Genomic DNA, 25,527 nt, shown 5'->3' with positions numbered 1-25,527 from the left:
TACTTTCATGAGTCAGAGTAGCAGATTGAAGCTTCTGATATTTGGATGTAGTCTCAAAAAAACCCCAAACCAACAAAAAAAAAACCCAACCAAAAAAACCAAAACCACAAAAAGCCACTAAACAGAAGGCCTTACTCACCCACAACTTTAGTGAACATCTCTCTAAACAGAAGTGAGCTTTAAAATTAATTGCTTAACTGCTTTGAATTGATAGGAAACCATAAATCTTGCTTTGGTAACAAGACAGAATCTGCAACTACTCTGAAGATGTTGAAGGTGAAGTAAAGTAAGAATTTTGAGCTAAAGACAGAACTAAACATTTAAGGAAGCTTTTAATTTTAGCAGGAGCAAATACAAACTAAAATGTTTCATGCTTACCAAGAAGTTTGTGTGACATTGGGAATGAGGTGCAATATCCTTTCCTTGCAGTTTTAACATCCTTCCTTACTTGAGCCAGATACCCCAACTTGTTACATGTCAAAGGGGACACTCAGTGCCATTCTTGGGGATCTGAGAAACAAGAAAATGATACCAGAAGTGCTGAGGGAAAGAAATGAGAGGACAACCTCACTGGACATTTTGGAAGTAGCTGTCAGCCTCAAAGGAGTCTTCAAATGCCTGCTCAACTTGTATTCATTCTTTCAGTTTACTGGTAACACAAATATAAATATTTCATTTTTTTTCCCTGTTCTCTGCCTCACTTCTAACTAGCCTTCTTTGAGAGCAAATAGTGGATGAGACTTGGAAGAAAGAATTTTGCTTTGGAGTAAGCTCTAAGTATTCAGAAACATAAGTAACTCTTATCTCAGTGGTAAGACTTTACAGAACTAGGACATAATCATCCTAGAAAGACTACTGACTCTTCTATATGCTCTAAACAGATGGTCTGCAAAGTAATGCTGCCCAAAGGACTCTTCTAAGATTGTTAAATGAAGTACATGTCAATTTGCTGTAACGAGGTATTTCACAAGGTGCTCCTTTTAGTGGCATAGACTTACTCTGACAACTTGCAGTAGAAAGAATGTGCAAAAGGAAGCAAAGTGCTGGTGTTAGAGGAACCCATGCTACTGCTTTTTGAGTAGTTAAACTGGGTGAAATAACATATATGGCTCACCTTGTAGGAGCAAGCTACTTGAAATGCAGTTTAAGATTTAACTGCTGCTACTCTATTTAATAGGTGTTTGAGTGTTTCTGCCAAAAATGGTAATTTCATGATTGTGGAACAGAAGTGACTTTATCTACGGGGGTCTTGGAATTTTTTTGCTTGTTCTTCCTTTCCTGTCCCCCTTATCCCATTAGATAGGGAAGAATGTGTCTGAATTTTTATATTTTTGCTTGCAGGGTGAGTGTATGTCTAGATGGGGAGAACTTTTTTGCAAGGCTCACCTCTATTTTCTGTTGTGTATTCTCTTCTACTAACACATCTTTTTGCTAAGGAAAACAGTAAAATACTTAAAAACAACCTTTACTTTTTCTACTAAAAATCTGAAACCTTGTTATGCTACTGGGCTGAGTCTGGTGTAATGCAGTTGGTTCAGTTCTGACTGTTCTCTGGGAAGGCTGAAAGGATTGGTTTTTTTTTTTCAGTCTGGTTCCTGCTACTGCAAAGTTCCTCTTTATTCCTCTAAGTTTGATTATTTTTTTTCAAAACAGAATGACAAATAGTTTCTTTGGGGAATGCTTTGAACAACTTGTCAGCGTGTATCTATATAATTAGCATTTGGTCAGCAGATTGTTTAAAAAGTCCTGAGGGTTTTTTTTTAAAAAATATAAGCTGATTTTAAGTGTTTAATAATAATAATAATAATTTAAAAAAAAAAATAAACAAACCCTCCTGCTACCTAAACCACAACCCACCCAAGCCAAAACTGAGCATGAGGTTAAGTGTAGTTGGTTACGACTCATTAAACCAAAAGTGTCTTAGAGCAGGTAGGTGTGACAATTTTTTCAGTCTGTTAAACTCTTAAGCCATATTCAAGTTTATCTAGTTGATAGTATCTAAGTATTGAGAAGAAATTATTAATTGTAAGTGGTGACAGTGATCCAATACCTTTGCCTGGCTGTGGGAAGAAAACTTATTCAATCTCAGTCATGTCATATCTAAGGTACCAAAATAGCTGTATCGGTGAAGTACATGTCTGCTGCTAACAGTCACTCCTGGTAAAGCAAATGGTAGCAGATGTAAATATATACACAAACACTAGTAAAACATGGCATGCATCTCAAGAAGAGATTGAATTGTGTTGCAGATTTTCGTCATGTTACTCTTTAATATACTACTATAAGGTACTCTTCTGTTAGGATTACTGTAGTTGAGTGGCCTAGGAAAAACTACTGTATTTCAGCTTAGAGTTTTAGATTAATGTAAATCACAGTAAGTTTGTAAAGAAATGAATTAATCCCTCTCCACAGCTGTCACTTATATGTAATAGTGTTTATACTCTGCATACTCACTCTCCATATGCTGGCCTGGCCAGCTCAGGGAAACCTTCACTCTCTTTAAAGAACTGGGAGAGAAGCATTACACCACCAGTTGACAGCTGTTTATCTAAAACAAAGGCCACCCTCCAGTCATCTCCGTGTTGAGATAACTTTGTCTCCTTTGTGACAGCTGTGGTCTGTCACACCGTGGAGCTTCACAAGCACATCACCTTTGTCCATCTCCTCTCAGCCTTACTTTGTTTTAGGGGCTTACTGGTAAGTTGTGTGAAACCAAACCCAAAACCACAAATGCAAGAAAAAGCAAACATATCTTTCTCAACAAACTCTTCGTGACTTAGGCTTAAAGCGCGTGCGGTTTCTCTTCAATGCCAGCCTTGAATGCTTCTAAATGGCATATCCACTCTGCTACAGCATCATTTTACCTACTCCTGCATAGGCTATGTAGAAACTGTAATGTGAAGAAGGCTAAATAGGCAAAATTTTTCAGAAAAACTGTGAACAGATTATTCTGTCAGTGAACTAACTTGTCAATGAATTTGACCTGGGCCACTGTTCAGTTGTTCTCTTTTTTTCAGTCCTCTGCCCTCCCCTGCCCAGAGCCAGTACTCCTTAAATTGCTGAAGATGTGATAGGGCTTAACTGTGTTTTTCTCTGGACATGACATGCATAAACTGATGTTTTCCAGGCAAAACCCATCATTCACTCTTCAGCTGCCAACTCTTGTCAGAAGGTGGTTTAAATGTTCGTGTAAGTTACAACACATGAACACAGATTTTTCCAGCCATAAAAATGTATCTCTGGAGCAATTGAAAGTTTACTTGCTTGTGAAACAGTTTCTGCTTGGGCAGGTGTAAATTCTGAATTTTCTAATGTAGGTAAGGTAAGGGTGATTAGAAGTATTTGAGTTGGTCAGTATTTTCTGCTGTTGGGTTTGGTTTTTTTTTTTTAAAAAGACTATCAACTTTCATGCAAGAAATGGTGATCCTGAAAATTTAGTTTTTACTTTTGAGAAACATTTGCTTTCATGGTAAGTATCAAAGGATATAGTATTTAATATGATACCTGTTTCCAAAAATGACTGCTCTGTGATTATAGAGGAAGGAAACTAACTAGAACTCCATGTTCTGTCTTTTCTGGGTTTTTTTTGTTGTTTTTTTTTTTTTTTACTGGGTAACAGTATCCCAACAATTGGAAATATAATTACTACTGTTTTCCAAGTGAGTCCCCTGAAATGTAGAGCCAGAAGTTCTCTATTTTTGAAATTAATAAATGGTATGTTTTAAGGATCTGTGCTTTATTTAAAGGTTTTCAAGCAGCTGAGATTCTTGCATTATTTTTCAGAGCACATATGAGTCAGTGTGGTACAGATATGATGGTTTTCTGCTGAAGTTTTTTTAGAATGCTGGAAATAAAAGTGAGAAAACAAACTTCTGAATATTATTTTTAATTTTAAACAATCCATGTTTACAATTCTCACTATTCAATATTTTGTATAAAAACAAATACCATATGTAGTATTTTCAAATGAGACACAAATGCATCTTTAACTACTTAATATTAAAAGATAATATGAAGCTTTATCTTAAAAATACCTTCAGCAAAATAAACTCCCATTCTGTCAATCCAAGTTAAAAAAATATGATTAGAAATATACAATTTAAAAATAATCAGGATGAACAGTACTGATTAATCAAGAAATTTTAGATCTTGATAGTCTGTACATGAGTTTATGCAAGACAAACAGTCTTCAACCCATTAATATAAAAACTGCAGTGCAACAAACTGGTGAATAACACATTCTTTTTTTTTCCTTTTTAATGCATGAGTCTCTACAAATCTTTTATTTTTTTGTTTTACTTCAGTAACACTTCCTCTATCGTCATACTGGGGCAAAACACAAGGTCTGGGTTAACATCTGAGTTAAGTTATTGATGCTGTAATGGAAGCTAGCAATTTGACCCAAGATACTGCAGCTTTTGAGTATGCTGTGTACTTTTGAGTAAGAGATCAAGAGAGACTCAATCTGTCATGTACTTGAAAGAGGGGAAGGAATTTCTAAGGGAAAACTCCTAATGGATGACAGCAGAAATAACTTCCTTCAGCTGTTCTGTGGTACAATGGTGATGCAGCTGCTGCCACACATTCCATTTTGGCACATAATAATTCACAGTTCAAAAAAGATTTAGAAACTAAGGACTCTCTCATCCATGACCACTCTACATTCTTGTACTTAAGACAGCTTTGGTATGATATAATAATGCTAGACAAAGTACTAAAAATTCAGAAGAAAAAAACCTAAGCAATATGATTAGATGGGATACAATGAGGTAATGAGTTAATTTTCCATATAAGGCTGTTTGGAGAGTTATAATGTAAAATCCCTTTGACATTTATGTGTTTCTAAGATACTGGGCGGTCGAAGGGGTATCCTGAAACACATTCATGCCAAACATGCAGTTTTGGTTTAGCTAGAATTGCTATTGTGTGTGTTTGTGCACTTGTTTTAAGCAAATTTACTTCTGATGAACCTGAAAGTTCTAATAGCTCTGCTGGTTACTTTAAAAAGGCAAATTCCAATTTGGAATGTGAAATGGACTGATTATTTTTAGGTTAAAAATAAAGATGCTAAAAGAGGAAGCTCAGCTGAGAGAAGGGCAAAGCCAAACACAATAAATATTACAGTCTTTCTTGGTTAGACTCTCACCCTCTCACCTCACTAGTTTCATTCCTCCTGCCTTCCAAGATAAGAATTTTCTTCAAAAATAAACACAGATTCGTATTTGCACAAAATACCTATTATTGTGGTTATCTATACTTCAGCTTTTGGGCAAGTGGCTTACTTAATTAACCCTGAAAGTCTTTCTTTTTTTTTTTTTTTTTCAGTCCCTCCTTTTTAGGTGCTTTTTACCTGGAACAAATCGGGGGGAGTGTGAAGATTAAGAGGAAAATAAAAAATATTTCAGGTCTGAGCCTCTTTTGTATTCTTTGTATTCACACTTGCAAATTTTGACTGTCCAAGCTCATGGATGCTACCTGTAAGCTTACTTACACTTCACATTCTGCTTCCCCTCCAACTCATGATGTTTTTTCCACAAAATATTTACAAGCCAATATGTGATTATTCATACTGGCATTTAAAAATCCCCAGCCTAACAGAAAGCTTAATTTTCAAGGATGTAGACTGAAACTAGTCACTGAACCTGCCCACTGACATTCGTAAAAAGAAAATTCTCCCTGTTGTGGATGTAATCTGTATCTTTAAAAACTTCAGTTATTCCATTGCTAACACTTCAGATCTCTCAATTTCTTCTACTTTCTACTGCAAGAGTCACTAAAACAACAGATAACTGTATCATATTTAAGGCTATGTGGTAACAGTCCTCATCTGAAGGATATACAGCTATAAACGTCAGCTGGCAGACAAGGATAGATTACTGCAAAGCCAGCTTTGAGATTTCATAATGTGAAAAGTGGTAGGGAAAAAACACTCCCAGTGTTTGAAGACAGTCTTGTAGTGGATAAAAATTTCAGTCTCAGACAGATTTGTTTAAAAATTACACTGTTTCTTAACATAGGTAAGCTGTAGTTTGTAAAGTGTTAACTGGATGTTAAAAACTATGCCTGCCCCCGAGTTCCACTACTATTCTCAGTGGTACAGAAAGCTTATTTTCCCTTTTAAGTGTGCTGCACTTGTTAAGTGTCTCAAAGCTAAAAACCGTGACATCCACATGTTATCAAGTGTCCCAATAAAAAACAGGAATAATTCTTACCTTTTAGATGTGCTAATCTGAAGTCTCACCTGAAAGACTTAAAGATAGCAAAAGAAACAGTAATGACACTTCAATATGACAGCACTGCTTTCAATGGTAAGCTGTTTTTCCTCCCCCGTAAAATCATACCAGATTTAAAGCAATTACAACTGGTTAACAGAGCCATTGGTTGTGAACAACTAAAAATCTATTACTATTAAAAACAAGTTAATTGCTTATAGTTATTTTTTCAAAATAAACCACACAACCTTTGAAAATAAAGCACTCTTTGGTGGACGTTACTTTGTGTACTCAATACTGCAGCTTCATAAAAAAATTCATACAAAATAAGAAAGACTAGCCAATTAACACAGGTGAGTACCAATACTATAATAAAAAAGCTTTTGTGGTTGATTTTCAGTCTTAAGTGGAGACTTGAGCCAAGTCTGAATGGACAACACAGATTTATATATTTAAAAGCTCCCACCATCTTTTCATTTCTGGTGGTCAGCAGCTAAGTGATTGCCATCACATTTTATACACATGCATCATACATACTAGCAAGCCCTCTTCATAACAGAGAGCTTAAATATTTACACCTGAGTCTGAATGTACACAGATTTTGTTGGTTTTGTTTGAGGAAGTGTTAGCACATAAAGTGTCTACCAAACATGTTGTCAGTCCATTTTATTCTACAAGTATGGAAGAGATTCTTCTGGTTCACTTTTGCTGAAAAATGGAGCCACAGTAATCTTCCTTGAATTGCATCAAGTCCCCTCTAGTCACATCCCCTTCATTGCTGAATAGCCTCTTCAACACTGGTTGCTTACTTGAAATTTAATGCAATACTGTTCTAGTCCTTAGGATGGATTGCCTGCTGAAATAAAACATATTTGAGGAAAAAAACTTAAATATGTACTCAGTATGTATTTGAAGCAAACATTTCTGGCAAGATTAAGTGGGCAAATGATACTTCAAAGAAAGAAGATAAAAGTCACTGCATTTAAGAACACAGCAATATTGGTTGTAAAGAAAGCACGAACTGGTCTGATCATAGACAATACAAAGAAAGGTTCTGTTCCATACACAAACGCAACACAGGATTCAGAGTACCATAATTTCATTAAGCATATTGGCTGTAAAGCATTTCCTTCCTTTTCTTTCTTTCTTTCTTTCTTTCTTTCTTTCTTTCTTTCTTTCTTTCTTTCTTTCTTTCTTTCTTTCTTTCTTTCTTTCTTTCTTTCTTTCTTTCTTTCTTTCTTTCTTTCTTTCTTTCTTTCTTTCTTTCTTTCTTTCTTTCTTTCTTTCTTTCTCATATAGACAAGCTCTGAAATGCTGCAGGTAGTTTTCAGTGTTTGAACAAGGGTGCAGAAGGCTGCTTTACAGTTCTCAGCAAAGCAAAAGCACACGAGATTAATTTAAAGTGCAGTGCTCTGTTAGTTTTTGTGTTAACCTCTCTGGTTAAAAGAAATAAAGGAATCCATACATACAGTTCTCATACATTTCCCCCCATAGTCACAAATATTTTTTTGTAATAACTTGACCTGCATTTCCTTGAGCACCTCTACATACTAAAATTCCTTCACCACTCAAGATTTCATTTCTAATCAACTAGTTACTATATACACAATCCTAATTGTGATGTGTGGTAACACAGAAAAGACTGTTTCCTTTGTCTCTTAATGTGATTCAATTGGTTTGGATCTGATGCACATACCTTGTTAAAATATAAACACAAACTTCTTACTAATTGGCAAATTTACAAGAAAGATGTCTTAACTGAAGAAACAAGGGCATGAACAGAAAAAGACTCTGGAAAATGCTCTAGTAATGAAATTTCTTGCAGTTCAACGGTAGTGTTATTTCAATCACAAGATATAAATATGTTTTGTCTACCTGTACTGATCTTCTGTAGATGGCAGCTGACATCTAGAGATGTTCGACAAAGGAAATGCAGTGGATGTTACAAATAGGATTGAAATTCCCTTAATTCTCTTTGCAAAGTCAGAACAGAGTGTTTTAGCTGTAAATAGTTGCTTTGGCCGAAAAATCATTCTAGAGGCATTCTATCACAGCATCTCCAACAGCTTGAAGGATGAAATGGCAAATGAATTACCCAGCTCACCATTAGGATGGGTCACAAATGTGATTCATTTGCAGTGAAAATTGACTAAAATGACCTAAAGCATCAACAAATAAGATTAATACTGCAAGATGTTTCCACTGGAACATATCAGGCAAGAAAATTACAAAATAAGGGTACACAGTAATGTTGGAAGTTCAGAAAAGGCAACCAGTTCTTGACAAAGAGAGATGTTGCCTAGTGCATGATCTCAATTTTGTAATAATAATTAATGTCCTCTACCCTGCAATCCACTTGATCTGGAATAGGCCAATCAATCTGAGCACTATGAAGTAATGCAAACTGCATAGACTTCAAGAAATTAAAATAAACTTAGATGAAAAAACAAAGAGATGCTTAAAAAAAAAAAAGTGAGGTCTTGTCAAATGCTACAGGAAAAGTAAAAGGACACTTACAAGATTAGCAACAAGGTACTGCATTCTAAGTCCATGAAATTGTACAGTCATACTGAAATACCCTTTAGAGGGATCAGCACCCAATTAGCCCTCTCAGATGACAAGATAATTAAGAACTCCAGAATTGTGACATAACTGTTTAGGACAAATTTGAATATTGGATCCAAGCATAAAGTGACTGATTTTTTTTTTAATCTCAAAAGTTAGAAGAAACGGCATATGGAAGTTTTAGAAAATCTATTAAAATATGAAGCAATTTATGAAGTCTAAGATCAGTCTGATCCTTGGCACTCAGAGTCATAAATCTGGCAACACGTCTAAAGGACTTTTTTTCAAAATATCTTCTATGAACTCTTTTAGGTATGTTGTTTCCTCCTAAGGATAGGTAGTCTCATCTCACACAACATAAAGGTCAATTCTGAGGCGTGTTTTCGAGGAACTGAAAATCTCTGTTCAATTGCACATGTACATATACACAGCTACCAAGCATTGCAAGGAGCTTAAAACTGGGAAAGACATGTAGAATAAAAACAGCAGGCAAAATTCCATCAATTCTGTTTGAACCAAAACTGACATGGTGAAAACGATGCAAAGTGGAGGAAAAATCCAGCCAATCAAGGAAAACCCTGAGAAATACTCGAGATCTTTAATAAAACATATATTTCAGGAAAAAGATATTTTTTTAAAGAGATTGTTATACCAATCAAAATGTAATTCATATAGCCACTGCTAAAAATTATTTGACCATAATTCACTGCAGTGTACTCTTAATTACTATTTCCTTTGCCTAATAAAGTGAATATTTCATAACATCTGTAACAAGGAAGGGGAAAGAAAAGCTCCGTGGGGAAAAAGTTGCAAAACAACTTGGAATCTTCAGCAATATTTGTAAACCAAGATACACAACTACCTTCTATGTCATTTGCCACCTTTACTCTTCCCAACAAAATTAGGTTTTTTAATCACCTGACAGATCCATTCAAAAGTTTTTCACTATAAGCACAAGACAAATTCTGGTCAATTATAACGAATAGAAACTGCTTGGAAATTGTTTTAAGCTACACTCTCAGGATCATCTTTGATAATGACCTGGAGAGCTGCCACAGAGGGGCGTGAACACATGCACACACAAAGACACAGTAATAGCATGGCCATATGCTTCTGGGCCAAAAGGCACTTTCAGTCTTGGTAAATCCATCCCAATTTAAAATTTCACTAAGCTTTACCAAACAGGTTCAGTTCAGTATCAGCCATACTCTCAGTACAAAATCTCATACCAGTATACACATGCATTTTATACACTTCCACCTCTCCACTACTACTGCATTTCAGTTGTCCATCAATTTCCTCTAAGTTTTGACTTCATGTACTGGCTAATAATTGACTTAATGCTGTGAACAACTTTTCTACTTCTTACTTCAGGCAGAGGTTTGGGAAAGAAGGGCTTTTTTTTGTTACCAAAATCACTCACCTTCAGTAATTTTGGCACACATTAGGAAGTACAATATAAAATTCTCAAAGCTGAAAGACTGAGCAACATAAATAAGATTTAAGGTTCCTGATATTCTCAGTACAGGACATAAACCATAAAATTGTTTCTCATTTCCCATCACTAGGAGAAGGAATTGAACTGTGGCAAAACCTTCTGTCAGCAATGGATATGCCAGCTCAAAGTATTTACCTAGAAAACAGTTACTGGATCTGTAAAGAGGGTAACTCTCACCTTTTTAAACTGTTTTTTCTTGCAGCAGACCTGGTAGTTCTTTTAGTAATGTCTGTACTGTCAGAAATGCTAGGTTCAGAGGTTTTATTTTTCTGAACACGGGACTGCAGAATTACTCTGGAAAGAGTAGGAAAAAAGAAAGATTACATAACCTGAAAGTTTCTAGGAAAACACTGGAAAGACGCTATTACAGTTGCAATTAGAGCTAACAAGTATCAGCTGGCTTTTCACAAAACATTCTGAAAAGCAAACTGCTCTGCCTGAAACACATCCTTCTCTTTACAGCATCCTTGTTATGATTATGGTAATGCAAGCTGTTTTATTAGGAGCACAGCAGTTTGCTTTCTTGGTTTCTTGGGGGGGTTGGTTTTTTTTGGTTTGTTTGTTTTTTGTTTTTTTTTTTTTTATTTTCAAAGAACAGATTAAATTAATGGTTTTGAATTTCCTGTTACATTTTTGGAAGACAAAAGGTTAAGAAATCGTATTTAAAATTACTGCAACAAAACAAAAAAAGATAAAATCTGAAGTTTACAACAAAACCAAACATTGTTTTCCAGACTGATACAGAAAGGAAATCAGAAAAAAACCCAAGTAATGCAATCTGTGAAGACCTATGTCTAAATATCCTATAATTAACCATGAGATAGTCCTTTCAAATATGGTAGGCTAGGAAAATCATTGCATATGCTGGCATTTTGCTCTTACAGGGAATTACTACACCATACTCAAAACTCAGCTTTACATGAATTCCAGATTGTGAAATGCAAACAACTATTTTTAGCCACCAGCCAACTGGTTTGTAGGGAAACCATGTCTTTGGTATTCCTAAATACTTGTAGTGAAGTTATGATACTATGGAGACAAAAAGTGAAAACTGGTCAATGGAGTCCACAGATAACTATTTAGTGCATAATTTTATATGTCTATTCCCTAGTCATTCTATCTGTGCAAGGTTCCAGCTATAAAACTATGCATCATTTTAGAGATTCAGAGCTAAGAGTAACATAGTTTTTTGGGGTTTTTCCCCCATTGTTATTTGACTCTAATTTTCTGTGGCTTTACTGAGTCCATCTGTGTCAGCAGATTATATTAGATTGGAAATCAAAACTTTCATTAAGTTGTATAAACTGTAGTCTGGTTGTTTAATGCCCTGAAAAAACTGTTTTCAAGGAATCGTAGATAGGTACATAAAATGTAACTTCTGGAGCAAAAGTAGACAGGCATACATGGAAAAAAACATGAATATTTTCATATTCATGTAACATATTCACCAAAAACAGAAATGGAAAAAACTCCTATGCTTTCAAAGTTTTATTTGGGCTTGATACCAGAATTAGAATATGCATCAGTGATGACACAATTTCATCTGAAATAAATTCTTTACAGCAGAAAAATTTTCATCAACCTTATGTCCCACATACTTCTAGATTGTTTAGCAAACAGATGACTATAGAACCACAAAGTTCAAGTATTTCTGCTTAAACAAGTCTCTCTTTATTTCAGACTTGCAAAATCTTGTCACTTAATTTGCAAAAGTCCAAATCAAACAGTCTTCTCTTCCTCTAAGATACAATATTGTAATGGAAGGTACTATCAAAATGGAAAGCAAATTCTACTGTAAACACCACACATACAAAGTCAGAGGAACTGGTTATTCAAAAGGCTGAAAACAAGAAACAGATACCTTCAACATCATATTATGCTTCTGTAAACAACATAAATTCATCTAACAAGAATCTGTTTTCCTTGGATGCCCAAGGTGAAAAGGCTCAAAACCTGGACATTCACTTTATAATTTCTACTGTGCTTGTAAACCAGTTCTAACAAGTTCTAATATTAAAACTTAAAATTCTCTTTTCAGTGCCACAGTTGTCATACAACACGAACAAATCTGGGCTACTGCACTTACAACTAAGCTTTAAAAATGACACGAGTGGTGAAAAAAGACTTGCACTGTACCTTTTATCTGTGTTACTAGTAACTTCCAGGACCAAATGGAAAGGCACAAAGCTGGCTTAACCCTGTAACATTTAGTCACTGAAATATAAGCATGACCAAATCATGGCAAATGCTGGTTTATTAGACCTCATGCAGACAGAAATATGGAAAAATCATGTTTTCTCCTTAAATATATACATACAATGTCTGTCTGTATAAAATAAATCTAATGTATTGAAGTGCTAAGACTTGGACAACAGGCCCAAGCCAGAGTTGACCTACAGATGAATCCTGTATATTTTATAACTGAAACCATTGCGCTAGTAGGTATTGTACTAAGTTATAACAACGCACTTACGCTGATGTAAAAAGTGCTAAAGCTTTAAAGTACTGAAGCCTGAACGACAGGCCCCAAGCCGAAGCTGCTAACTTAGTCTGGAATCATTAACAAAGTATGTAAGCTCGCTAGTGAGAGACGCAGCTTAGACAAAATATAATCAGTAGTGAGGAGAGAATGTATCCAACTCCCCTTGTTTAGCCTTGTTCAAGGCTGAGAACCCACGCATCTGGCCTTGTTAGAAACTACATTGGTCTCCCCCCCTGAGCCCTGGCCAGGCTCTGGTGGAATCCAACAGGAGAATGAAACCAGAAATTTTCCACTCAAAACAAAGGTCCCAGCTATTCTTATATTAGGTATATAAGGCTGGGCCCATTTGCAGCGACTTTGGCAGCCTCACCCATGGGTGGACGCACCCCGTAGGATTTCCCCCTTGCTGGGACAGGCTCTGCAAACCCTCGCTGTAACCGGGGCTGCCCAGCCACTGCGGGGCTGGGTGATGGTAATATATGCAAGTGGTGACGTATTTTTCTTAATCTCCATTCTCTCTCTTGTGTAGTAATGATTTAATGCATTACCCTGTTTTTCCTGTTTGCTGCTTTAAGTGCACTATTCTGCTTTTTCTTACTGCATGTTTTCTGTATTACACTGTTACATTTGCTTATCACTAGTAAAATACACCTACACCTTTCACTCTGGTGTCTGGCTTTAATTGGTATCCTTAATCAGCAGAATATAAATTGGTGTCAGAAGTGGGATTCAGCAAAAAATGCCATGATTTAAGTTCAAAGGTAATTTGTCAAGTCCACCAGATACTCCCGGTTGGAAAAAATCCTCCCTGTATTTCACAGGCCCAGGAGTAGGCTCAGGTCAGAGAGCTGTGCAAACAATGGGAGAGCTGGCTGAAAGAAGCCAAACCATTAGGTGTTCTAAATTATATGAAAAGGATACCTATTAGAAAAGAGACTACAGATTCAAGTAAACGAGGATGGATTTTCTTAACTGCATATAGAAAACAACACCAGAGTAAAGACAGGCTGTTGTTAAGACCACTCCCAGATGGAGTGACAGATGAGTGATTTACGGAGTCAAATAGTGATGTTGTAATGCTGGAATAAGTTGCTTGCTGACAAGCTAGATACTTGTCAGACAGTGGCAGAGAAAGCCACAGTGCGAGAAGTACAATATAAGTATAGTAAAAGAAGAGGGCTGGATTTGTTGTGTACTTTGACCATTGGCACCGATATTGACTCTTGAGACCTGGAGGTTATATATTGTATGTATGGTGTTAAATTTGGATTTGTCATTTGTCATAATTGTCCTAGTGGTACTTGTGGTTATAAGTGTAATTCTGGGTTGTCTGTGTGAATGGTGTAAGGGAGCTCCCTGTGTGGTAATATAAGATCAATCTGTTTAATCTAAGAGTGTGTGTGAGTGTGTGAGATGCGGTACTACTGTAAAAATGTTATTAAGACTCTTTTGATTACTGAGATAGGAAATCCCCTTTGTGATTGCGATAGAAAAATAAAGTAGCTGGGTGACCTTGGGGAGTGGGACCCCTGAAGGAGTGCAGGGAACAGAGATACTCGAGACAGCCCTAAAGACAATGAAAATAGGATTTCTCACAAGGAAAAGTTCATGGCTTTGCTAAAAGACAGCATGTCTCGTGAAAAGAAAAATAAATAAAAAATCCAGTGTTCCAACTAACAAGCTGTGGTGAATATATACATAAAGAGGGCTGAATAAACCTAGCAAGAGAGTGCAGAGTTCTAAAACTAGGAATTCAGGGACAACTCAGCCTACAGCACCCCTTCTCTAACCTGTAACGGGACCCTGCATCTGCCCGGGGAGGGCGCCCCCCGCTCCCTGCGCCCCCCGTAAGTGGATCACCACTTCTGGGGTTGAAAGACAATCAGGCACCGTTTTCTGACTTGCACCCTTTGCATGAGGCAAGGGAAGTGAATCAATATTATGATCAGTACACATGAATTAATGGCCAAGCTCCAGGGCAGTGCGTGCAGAAGGACTGATGACCCCATGTGGAGCTTAAGTTTTTGGGTTTTTTTAGAAAAAGCAGCCCCTGCAAACTGTAAATGCCCAGACTGACACTGGAGCAGAGGCCTTTTTAATATATTGGAATCCCAAGAAATTTAAAGGACAACTTGTAATTACTACGGTTTAGGAGGAAAATAAATTAAAGCTGTACAAACACAAATAGAAATGAAAATAAGAAACCTCCCAAAATGATTATATTCAGTCATGATTGTTCCTATTCCTGGATATATAAAAGGTATGGAGATTCTAAAAAGACTAACTTTAAATCTTTCTGATGGTCAATATCAGTTTGGAGTTAAACCTGTATTAGTGCCAGACCTGTTATAGCCGGCAAAGTAAAAATGCCTCCTGTGCAGATCCCAGCTGCAACTAAGCCACAATGAAGCAGTACAGAATCCCGGGAGGACATGAAGAGATATCACAGACAATTAGAGATTTATTAGATGTAGGAGCTTTAAAGCCGACCACGACAGCATGGGACAATCCAATATGGCCTGTCAAGCAACGTGATGGATCCTGAAGAATGATGGTGGATTTTAGAGAACTAAACAAACATACCCCACCGCTTGCAGCAGCTGTGCCAGACGTCACTTTAATAGAAAAAGTTCAGAAACATCCAGAAACTGGGTACGCTCTAATAGATTCAGCTAATACATTTTTTACCATCCTGATTGCAGAAGAACATTGGGATCAATTTGCCTTCACATGGCAGGGCCAGCAATACACCTTTACTAGATTACCACAGAGGTGTTTGCATAGCCCCACTATCTTGTCATAGAACTAGAGCTGAATATTTAGATAAAATACAGCTGCCTCCTCACACACAATTAAGTCACTATATAGATGATGTTTTGATCCAAGGAAATGAAGAGGAAGAGGTACAACAAGTCCTTGAATTAGTGGTAAATCACATGAAACAGAAGGGTTGGGAATTTGACCCTGAAAAAAAAAAAAGAAAGAAAGAAAGAAATGAAAATCCAAGGACCGTCTCAGACAGTGAAGTTTCTAGGAATTCAGTGGCACTGTGGGCATTGAGAAATACTGCCTAAACCCTGACAAACAAAAATATTTTTTTAGATTTTAGATCCATTGGGCTATTCAACTTCTGGAGGCAACATATTCCCTTATATACCATAACATTGGGATAAATGTTAACCCCTTGGTATAAGGTGACAAGGTAAAAATATGAATTTGAATGGGGAAATGAACAGCAAGCTGCTTTTGAATTAGCTAAAGGAACCATTCAAGAGGCTTTAGATTTATGGCCTCTGCAGAAAGGATAAGTGGAGTTAAATGTGTCAGTAAATGGATGCCCAAAGATCACAGCATTCTGTCCAAAGGCTCCAACAATCATGACAGCCCCATGGCCTTGATCACCTCAGAAATCCATCTCCTTTTCCAGAACAACCTGTCTTAGTTGAACTCCCCACACTGGGAGCAGCACCGTTGGTATTGGATACCCCAATAAACAAGTACACCTGGAAAGCCAAAGATGCTCATGGAAAGGAGCACAAAATGAATACCAGGTGGATTATCCCATCTTTCTAATTATAACCCACCTCCGGTTCTCAAAATGAACCAAGAAGCTTTTCTTTCCTTTTTCTTGCAGGTAAAACCCCCCGGAGAGAGATATCCTGAGTCACGACGGGGGATCCTTATGTGAATTTAATTTTTTGCATAGTGTTGATACTATTTTATTAATGTTTTTAGGATGTATTGTCTACCATTGCAAAATTGCTTTGGGTGACCATTCTCTTCTTCCTTGGCTCCAGGGGAAGCTCTGGCTTCCGAAGTATTAACCAAGAATGGGAGGAAAGCGAATTTGTGGTTTTAGGTCATTCTGTTGCCAGTATTATGAGGAAACAATAAACACCAAATCAGGAGAAGGTCCTTTTGCTAACGGGGCCTGGACTTTAGAAGGTCATTACTGAACCCATGAAGGCGAGATGGAAATACCAAGGCCTAAACTATAGATGCCCTCTGGGCTGGGGAGTGGAAATACATTTTCCTGCTGTGTAGGCAGACCCCAGCTCCAGCGAGCCAGACCACCATCTTCAGCTCCACAACTGACAACAACAACCAGAATCTATCCCCTTTTGATACTTAATTTTGTGGAGGTTGCTCTGTTGGTTCTTGCTATATTTTCTCTTGTGGGATGTATGTGTTCATCTAGTCAGTATCCATGTAAACTGTCTTGCAATTGTACTTATACATGTAGACAGTCATGTCCTTCCACCAATTCCCAAGGACCAGGAGCACATCCTTAGGCCCAGACTCAGACTCATTTTGGTTAAATATGTTTAGATAAAATATTAACTGACATGGTTATTGTTACTGTTACCTTTATTATATTGGTTATAATGTTGTTAAGCATTGTTAGTATTAATATTGTTTTATTTGTTATTTGTAGTGTTTTTACTCATTTACCTTTGTTTAAATCTGAGATAGGAGTTTCTAGGCCCAGATGACACATGTGCTTTAGGATAAGGGGGTGTGGAAACCGATTTCCCTGCTGCGTATGCTGACCAGGGCAGCAGACTGTGTGGACTGCCAGAGCTGCAAAGACTCAGTGGTACATTGCCATAACCGCGGAAAAATAATGGATCACATGTTAGTGGTGATTCCAATTTACTATAATACATAGCCTTATAAAATGTTTCGGTTTTGTAGAGTTAGATAATTTTGAGCATGACATATTTGTTATGGATGTTGTTAGATATATGCTTGTTAACTGAAGATATTCATATTTGTTAAAGATATTATTAGTTACATATTTATTAACAGAAAATTTATATATCCGTTAAAAATGTTATTAGTTATATGTTAGCCAAGAGTGTTATTAGTTACCACGTTGTGTGCTATTTCTATCCTTTCTCTCCTTATATATCTATCCTTCGTGCCACCACGAGGACAGCAATGTCGACCTATGGGTTGGTGTAAAAGACTGTGTTAGACTGTGCTTGTCCCAACATTGCTGCTGCATCACTACCACTACCTGGCCTCAACATCCTGTCGCCATGAAGAATTACACTCTGAAGGAGATGAACTGTTCCTGAAGAAACCACCATATCTGCCTGAAGCCAGAACGACTACATCCTTGGCAGTGCCTGTCAAGCTGTGCTTGCACATGAGCCAAGTGAAGACCACCGTGAACACCTGGGTATGTGCACATGGAAGAACACAGGGTGGCACATATGACAATGAACTCTGTGGAAATGGGTGGACTCTTTGGAGGAATTGTGGGGACTGGGACAATAAAAGGACTGTGTACTCTTTTCTTGGGGCTTGGAGCTGGGATTTCGACATCGTATCTCTCTCAGAGGAGCTTGGAGCCTGTAGCAACCTTATCACCTGCACCGAGACTGAGACAGTGGGATGTTGCTGGTTTTGTGGTGGTAGTAGGTGATATTGCTGCACCTCTTCTGTTTGCTATCTTAGGTATTCTGACTTTTTCTTCTTCTCTCTGTCCTATCACTATTATTGCTTGTTATGGGAAATAGAGCTTATAAAGTTGTAGAGCATTTAACCACACTTGTGTCTTAAGTTCACTCCTAGGATCATTTAAGAACCCTCCCCGATATTGGATCGGGACATGCCTGATGAGATATCATCAACTGATGAACGAAGACTAATGTCAATAACCATAGAAATGGTTTGAGAGCCATGATTCACCTATAGGTCAAAGGACCAAATGAAGTGCTAAGGCTTGGACAACAGGACCAAGCCAGAGTTGACCTACAGATGAATCCTGTATATTTTATAACTGAAACCATTGCGCTAGTAGGTATTGTACTAAGTTATAACAACGCACTTACGCTGATGTAAAAAGTGCTAAAGCTTTAAAGTACTGAAGCCTGAACGACAGGCCCCAAGCCGAAGCTGCTAACTTAGTCTGGAATCATTAACAAAGTATGTAAGCTCGCTAGTGAGAGACGCAGCTTAGACAAAATATAATCAGTAGTGAGGAGAGAATGTATCCAACTCCCCTTGTTTAGCCTTGTTCAAGGCTGAGAACCCACGCATCTGGCCTTGTTAGAAACTACATTGGTCTCCCCCCACTGAGTCCTGGCCAGGCTTTGGGTGGAATCCAACAGGAGAATGAAACCAGAAATTTTCCACGCAAACCAAAGGTCCCAGCTATTCTAATCCACACAGATTCTTGTTGATCTCTGGTAGGTAAGGCTGGGCCCATTTGCAGCGACTTTGGCAGCCTCACCCATGGGTGGATGCACTCGGTAGGATTTCCCCCTTGCTGGGACAGGCTCTGCAAACCCTCGCTGTAACCGGGGCTGCCCAGCCACTGCGGGGCTGGGTGATGGTAATATATGCAAGTGGTGACGTATTTTTCTTAATCTCCATTCTCTCTCTTGTGTAGTAATGATTTAATGCATTACCCTGTTTTTTCCTGTTTGCTGCTTTAAGTGCACTGTTCTGCTTTCTCTTACTGCATGTTTTCTGTATTACACTGTTACATTGGTTATCACTAGTAAAATACACCTACTCTTTTCACTCTGGTGTCTGGGTTTAATTGGTATCCTTAAATAGCAGAACATGTATATATAAAAGAAAGCAAGTTATTGGAACATGATCTAACAGTTATAGTCTTTCTCTTATAGGTGTCCATTCTTTCCAGACACCAGAAGTTCAGAAAACAGGTCTGTATACATGGCTTAAACCCCTATACTTATATAATATGAACTGAAACACTATGAAGTGCTAAGATACCGTCTTGCACAAACACTTAAATGTCTATCTTTTCAACATACCATAGATTAAGTCCCTACTTCCCACTGAACTTAATTTAATCTGTTTAAAACAAAGAAAGAAGTTCTAAATCGGAACATAACATAAAAATATCATATATAACTGCACCTTTAAACCAAACAAAGCACATCATCCTCTTAAGACTGCTGTATTTACCAAAGGGTAGGGAGAGGAGATGGCATATGGGATCAGCTCAGAGCCAGCTGCGAGCATGGCAGAATCTTTAACATCATCTGCTCTTCAGTCAGTACGTATGTCGTTTTTGTATCTCAGCAATACACAACTTCACATGGCTACCCAAAAGTAAAGATTAATTGAAATCCCTGTGAACAAAACATTAGCTGAATGATCACACAGACACGTTTAAGTCAGACTAAAATTCTAAGCTTCCAAGGCTGACTGCACCTAAGGAAAACACAAAGTCCCATTTACACCATCGTCTGATACGCTGTTAGAACTGAACACCTAGAGCTGTCTTGGGGTCCAACAACTGTCAGCTCAGGAGCAGTTAACAGTGCTATCAGAGCTTTTATTAGAATGCTACTGCATACATGTCTAAGGTAAGAGAAGAAACTAATGTGTGGCATTTTGATTTAACACAATTGGACTAGCAGCCTCATGTGATAGCAGGTTTGATAGATAGGCTTTAAAATGGACGTGAGGCCATAGTAGAGGAAATCCTCCCAAAACCTCAGCACCAAAAAAAAAGCCCAAACTATATTAGAGAAGGGTAAGATCCTCAGGACACTCACCTCACTGCTTTGTAACTGTTCATGTAAAATAGCATGTCATGCTGCACAAGACAACAACCAACTTCTAGAAACACCAGCAGTAAGGGCACCTGATATATATACACAAATGTTCTCCTAACTCAGTAAAGTATGATTTAAAAAAAAAAAAAAAAAGAAGAACATTTCCTGAACACAGGCTACAAGATCAGGATGCTGTAAAAGCCACCCTACTAAAATAGGTAATTCATATTTCATAAGAGTTTTTAATCTCCAGTTAATTTGTAATGGAAGTATCACCTGGTAATTCTGAACCTAATATACTCCCCAAATACTGGACTAGTTTATACACTACTTTCTTATTCAAGCTAATATACTGGCCTTTAAACAAATCAAAACCTGCTCAAATGGAACAATGTTTTAAATAGTTCACAACTTATTTTCACCATCTAACTCACAGCAGGGTGGGAGGACGGGTACATCATCAGTACACAAAAGCCCAAACCCTGCAATCCAAGACAAAATCCACAAAACTTGAAATGCCAGCAAGGTAATATATCTCAGAGAGAAATAAACCGACACAACAAGCTGCTTTGAAAGAAAGATGATTGCAGTATTCTAGGGAGGCATGAGGGGAAGGTTACACAGGAGCATGTCTTCTCTGACCTGCCATGGGCATTTTATTCTTGCCAAGGCTACCTGTTTTATGAGATCTCTCAAACACAATAGCGCTTTCTCCTTCATCGCCTCATGATTTTTAGGAAAACAGGCCTGAGACCTCTATCACTGTTCCAAGTCAGTGACAGGCAACAAGTGACTCATTTTCAATCTACAGGCTTCAGCCAACAGAACTGCAAGGCTAGCCCAGAGATATACATGATCCTGACTGATAATTTGATCTCTTAAAACACAAGGGACACTAGCTGCATAATGGAAAGAACGTTAATCTACCTTTTAAGAAAAGCTTAAGTGTTTTGTCCTTCCAGACATAAACCAACATTGTATGACTGTCAATCCTGGATATGAACAGCAGCACCAGTAACCCAATTGCTTGCATTATGACACATTTACCATCACCACACAGTCTTTTTCCCTCTGGCAAGGGAGTTTTTAGACAGAACACAGATACCATAAGAGAAAGAAAGGATGATAGCTGAGTGAAATTGATCTTACAGTATTAAAAAAAAGGACAGATCTTTTCAAATTTTTAACCCATTTTAAGTTTAGCTTTTTAGTCTGTATTTAGAAATCTGAGGTCTGACTTCTGGAAAACACTGAGACAAGAAATACTGCTACATTCAGTGCAAAACTTCGAAAACAAGCCTCTAATTTAAGTATGTTCTTTGATAAAGCTAGGTACCAATGAAAAAAAGAAAAAAAGCTAGAGTGATCTTCAGTTCTTTTTCTTTTTTTTCCTCCAAAAGAATAGATTAAGAAGACCTTAGCTAAGGCTAATAGGATAACTAAGTTGTTCACAAGCCCCCCAGTCCTCACTCTTCAGTTATTACACTGTTTACTTTAGCAGGAAAAGTCCCATACTTTTTAAATGTGCAGACAAATTGCAAGGCCAAAGGTAAGAAGGACACAAACTCTTAACTTTAATGTTCTGCCAGGAGAGAATGTCTTTTCTTACTTATTACTCTGGTGTAAAACACTTTTTCTGACCTACTTTTTCTCTGGGAGCACCAAAGTTTCAAGCATTCACCCAAAGTGACCATTTCGCTTTGAGAGTGGTGGTGGTGGAGCAGCTCCAGGGAGACACAGTAGCAAGCAAAAAGTTCCTGTCTGGGTTTCCTGGCAGTTCTGAGGGCTGCTGTTTTGTTTGGCCCAAATATGGAAGCTGTCCTGGGATGAAAATGTTGCATCTTTTAAGTGGAAGTGAGGCACAGCAATCACTGCAACCACTCTGACAAAGAAAGAGTGAAAGCTGTACTCAAGGGACTAATAAGCTTTTAAGGCTTTACTCAGCTCCTGAGTCCAAGTAATGGAAAGAAGGGGTTTAACTACTCTGATAAAGCTCTATAAAAAAATAACTGAAAACAAAAGATGAAACAAGATCGGCTGGGTAAACAAGTGAGCCTTGACCCTGCCTCATCTCCTCTTATGTTAAAAAGGAAAGAAGTCCTATTTTACCATCTCTTATGGCATGTAATACTATAATCTCCTAGTAAAAGAAAGACCTACTGAAATATCTAACAAATTCTAATTCCTGACATTTCACATGACTCAAACGACCCTTTGGGAAACTAAGCACCTGTGCAAGTTCATGAATTTCAAAGCAAAACTGGAGCTAACATCTTCATTTGCAATATGCAAAGCATAGGATCATATTTTAAAGCAGTACTTTTTCCTTTTTTTATAAATATAATTTTGCTTATTTGCAGGAGCATGCAGAGAAGAAAGTCTTCAAAATTATGAAATATCCTAATAATAAAAGCTCTTCACCTTTTTGTATTGCAAGCCAGCCATAAAAATAACTGTTATTCCAAATAATATATACAAAGATACAACAAAGCCAGAGCAGTGAAGTTTACTCTTGCAACAAAGCCAGTAAGAAACATGATATGAAAACATGCATTTATGAGACATACTAGACAGAAAGTGTGAACTATTGTAGAGAAATGGAATGGGACACTTACACAGTGGCTCTCTCAGGGGGTCCTGATGGTTACTATGTTCTTAAACCATCTAGACAGAATAGCAGGCTGGGCAGAAGGGAGCCACATACAATCCACCAGATGACAATGCTACACAGTGTAGACACCAGCATAGCTAGGAGCCATCTAAAAAAGGGGTTGGAGGGGGAGGAAAAGATGAACAAAAATTCAAAAGCAAAAGCTATTGGTGCATTTCAGCTTGTTTCAAGTTCTTCAAAAGCATATTTTTCTATAACCTTTGCCAAGCATTTTCTTACTTTCTATGACTGTAATAATCCATGCAACTATAAATTGCCAAATGTAGTGTCTGTGTGTTGCTGGAATCAAAGACAATTTTCTGAAATCCTCACTAAAGTTGTCTTTCCCAAAGAAAGTCTGTATCACTCTTTTGAAAACAAGTGCATGGTGGAGCAGTACATCTCTGACCACTTGCTGTCATCTCTTAGGCAGTTTGACAAGCCTCCTATATTCATACATCCTACTTCACAATCATATGTTTTAATACTAAAACATTAGATCAGAGCCAGATCAGTTTGTAGGAACAAACAACTTAGTAACACTCAGATGATGGGGTATATTACCTTTCTGTGTTCAAAGTAGCAAAAACTAATTCATAATCTTTTGCTAAAGGTGCAGAATATTCCTTATTAGAACATATACAAAATATCCATTCATCAAAGCATAACAAATGTTATACACAAATCCCTTGTGAGTTAAAAATAAGCAATGCCACTAGCTCTTAAAGACTAATTGTCCCAGCCTCTGGTGTTCTTATTTTGCCTTTTTAATTTTTTTCTGTGAAACAGAATTACATAGAGGATTTAAAAGCTTCTTTTTGTTTGCTTAGATAAAATTTATCCATTTTACTGCAAGATTAATTATTTTTAACAGTCTGAACTAAAAAGGAAAAAGACATCTTTTCTAGTAGGGAAGACTTCTGACTCATGCAGGGCAGCTAAATATTTTGGTTTAATAATAGTAACACAAAGAATGTAAGAAGTTATACATTCATTTTTTCACCAAACTATTTCAGCACAAGCTGCAGACCATACAAATAACTCAGGGGAACAGGAGAAGAGAAATTCCAACTCCCTGTGCTACAATGCATACTATAAAACCCAACTAGCTCTACATCAGTTCTTTTAATTCTATGGAAGTACAGGCTAACTAGTTTTAATTAGAGCAGTCATGTTGCAGAATGCTTCATGAATGGAATAATATTTTAATAGCTGATAAGCTTTCTGCATATTAAGACAATGGTTGAATAGATTATAGAGTCCACATTCATTCTATGGAGCATAGAATAAATGACATCTTCACAATGTTTATTACATGACTTAAAAGTGCCTTTTATGAAAACAGAGTTGCTACAAGCTACAACATATGCAAAGGTGACTATGAACTTTCTTTTACAGGTGGTGTTTTGGTACTTGTCTAAAATAAACAGACTAGCATACCAGGTTCCCTGACAGAAATGCACTGAAAGAGTGCTGCTTGCTCTCTGCCTTCCAGATCTACCAGCCATTAACTCAATGCCCACAGGATTTAGGGAAAGTTCTTTCCAAGGAAGAGGAAATGAAAGGAAGCTAAAGATTCTTCTTTCAACATTTCTTTTTAGGCAGCTGACTTTACTTCAAAAAACAGCGCGTACCTTATTTCAGTCAATCAAACACCACCACACAGAGTCACATTCTTCCATTTTTATACTACCATAGGAAAGACAAGAGAATGTTTGTGATGAAACTAGAAGTAAAACATTCAGGAATACGGGAACTTGTAAAGACCAGACTACTGGAATCAAAAACAATGCAGAACACTATAAACTGAGTAATGCAGTTCTTCAACCAGGTTCTCCTGCCTCCTTAGCTCTCACCAAGCTTTCAGAGAAATGGTGAATCTGGTGCTTGTTTTAAAGAAGTGAAAGCAGTCTTGGCAACAGACTTCTGGGGTCAGAGCAAAGTATGCATAAAGAAGAAGATAAAAGTATTTCTGACATTCAGAAATTCTTACATTCAGAAACCAACTTACGTTAGAGGAGATGCAGTTGGAGTTTTTGCCTGCCTTCTACTTTTCAGTGCACGAAGCTTATCACCTTGAGTTACACAGTTTGTTTCATCTTCATCGCTGTACTGAGTAATTGGAGGGGGGAAGGGATAAACCAAGATTAAAATATAGATAGACACTTAAGAACTAACCTTATCTTAAATCTTAAAGTCAGAATTATCCCAACAGGAAAGTTTGCCAGCATAAAATCAAAGGAAATTCACTTGCATAAATACAATTCTGTTCTTTCCCATTTCCTGTTTGCTGCTCTTAGAGCTGTAAACCATTAAGTGGTGTAATGAATTACATGCATCAGAATGCTATCTGCCTTTAAAACAGCAGAAACTTATTATCAAGTCTTTGCTTAGGTACAGTACAATCTTCAGTCAAGTACAGCATTTCCCTCCACTTGCCATTTTAAAAAAGCACTACCATTTTTTTAAAAAAGGGAGCATCAAAAGGTATTATAGAAGTTGCAATTACTTAGAAACTAAAAATAGCAAAACCCCTTTCATCTCTTTCCTTTAAACAACACAGTGAAGTAATAGATAAT

The 25,527-nt window shown here is 37.3% G+C and overlaps 1 protein-coding gene across 7 annotated transcripts in view; it reads right to left on the bottom strand.

Moving 5' to 3' along the window:
- Positions 1 to 115: 115 nt before the first annotated feature.
- Positions 116 to 25,527, bottom strand: part of CDC14B (cell division cycle 14B) — a 57,542-nt gene continuing 32,130 nt past the window's right edge. The window contains exons 12-15 of one of the 7 annotated variants that reach the window (XR_012635638.1): positions 24,960 to 25,060; positions 22,914 to 23,057; positions 10,453 to 10,569; positions 7,051 to 7,068 (exon numbers count right to left, since the gene is read on the bottom strand). Coding sequence is in view for 6 of the 7 variants with exons in the window: in XM_074933061.1 (XP_074789162.1) it covers positions 7,029 to 7,068; positions 10,453 to 10,569; positions 24,960 to 25,060 (258 nt within the window). In the remaining variant the exon portion in view is untranslated. Of the gene's footprint in view, positions 7,069 to 10,452; positions 10,570 to 15,358; positions 15,722 to 22,913; positions 23,058 to 24,959; positions 25,061 to 25,527 lie in introns of those variants that run through there. The other 6 variants (XM_074933063.1, XM_074933064.1, XM_074933061.1 and 3 more) reach the window with 6 other exon arrangements.

The sequence above is a fragment of the Athene noctua genome, chromosome Z (assembly GCF_965140245.1).
Source record: "Athene noctua chromosome Z, bAthNoc1.hap1.1, whole genome shotgun sequence".
Lineage (NCBI taxonomy): Eukaryota > Metazoa > Chordata > Aves > Strigiformes > Strigidae > Athene > Athene noctua.
This window is presented reverse-complemented; position numbering and strand designations above follow the sequence as displayed.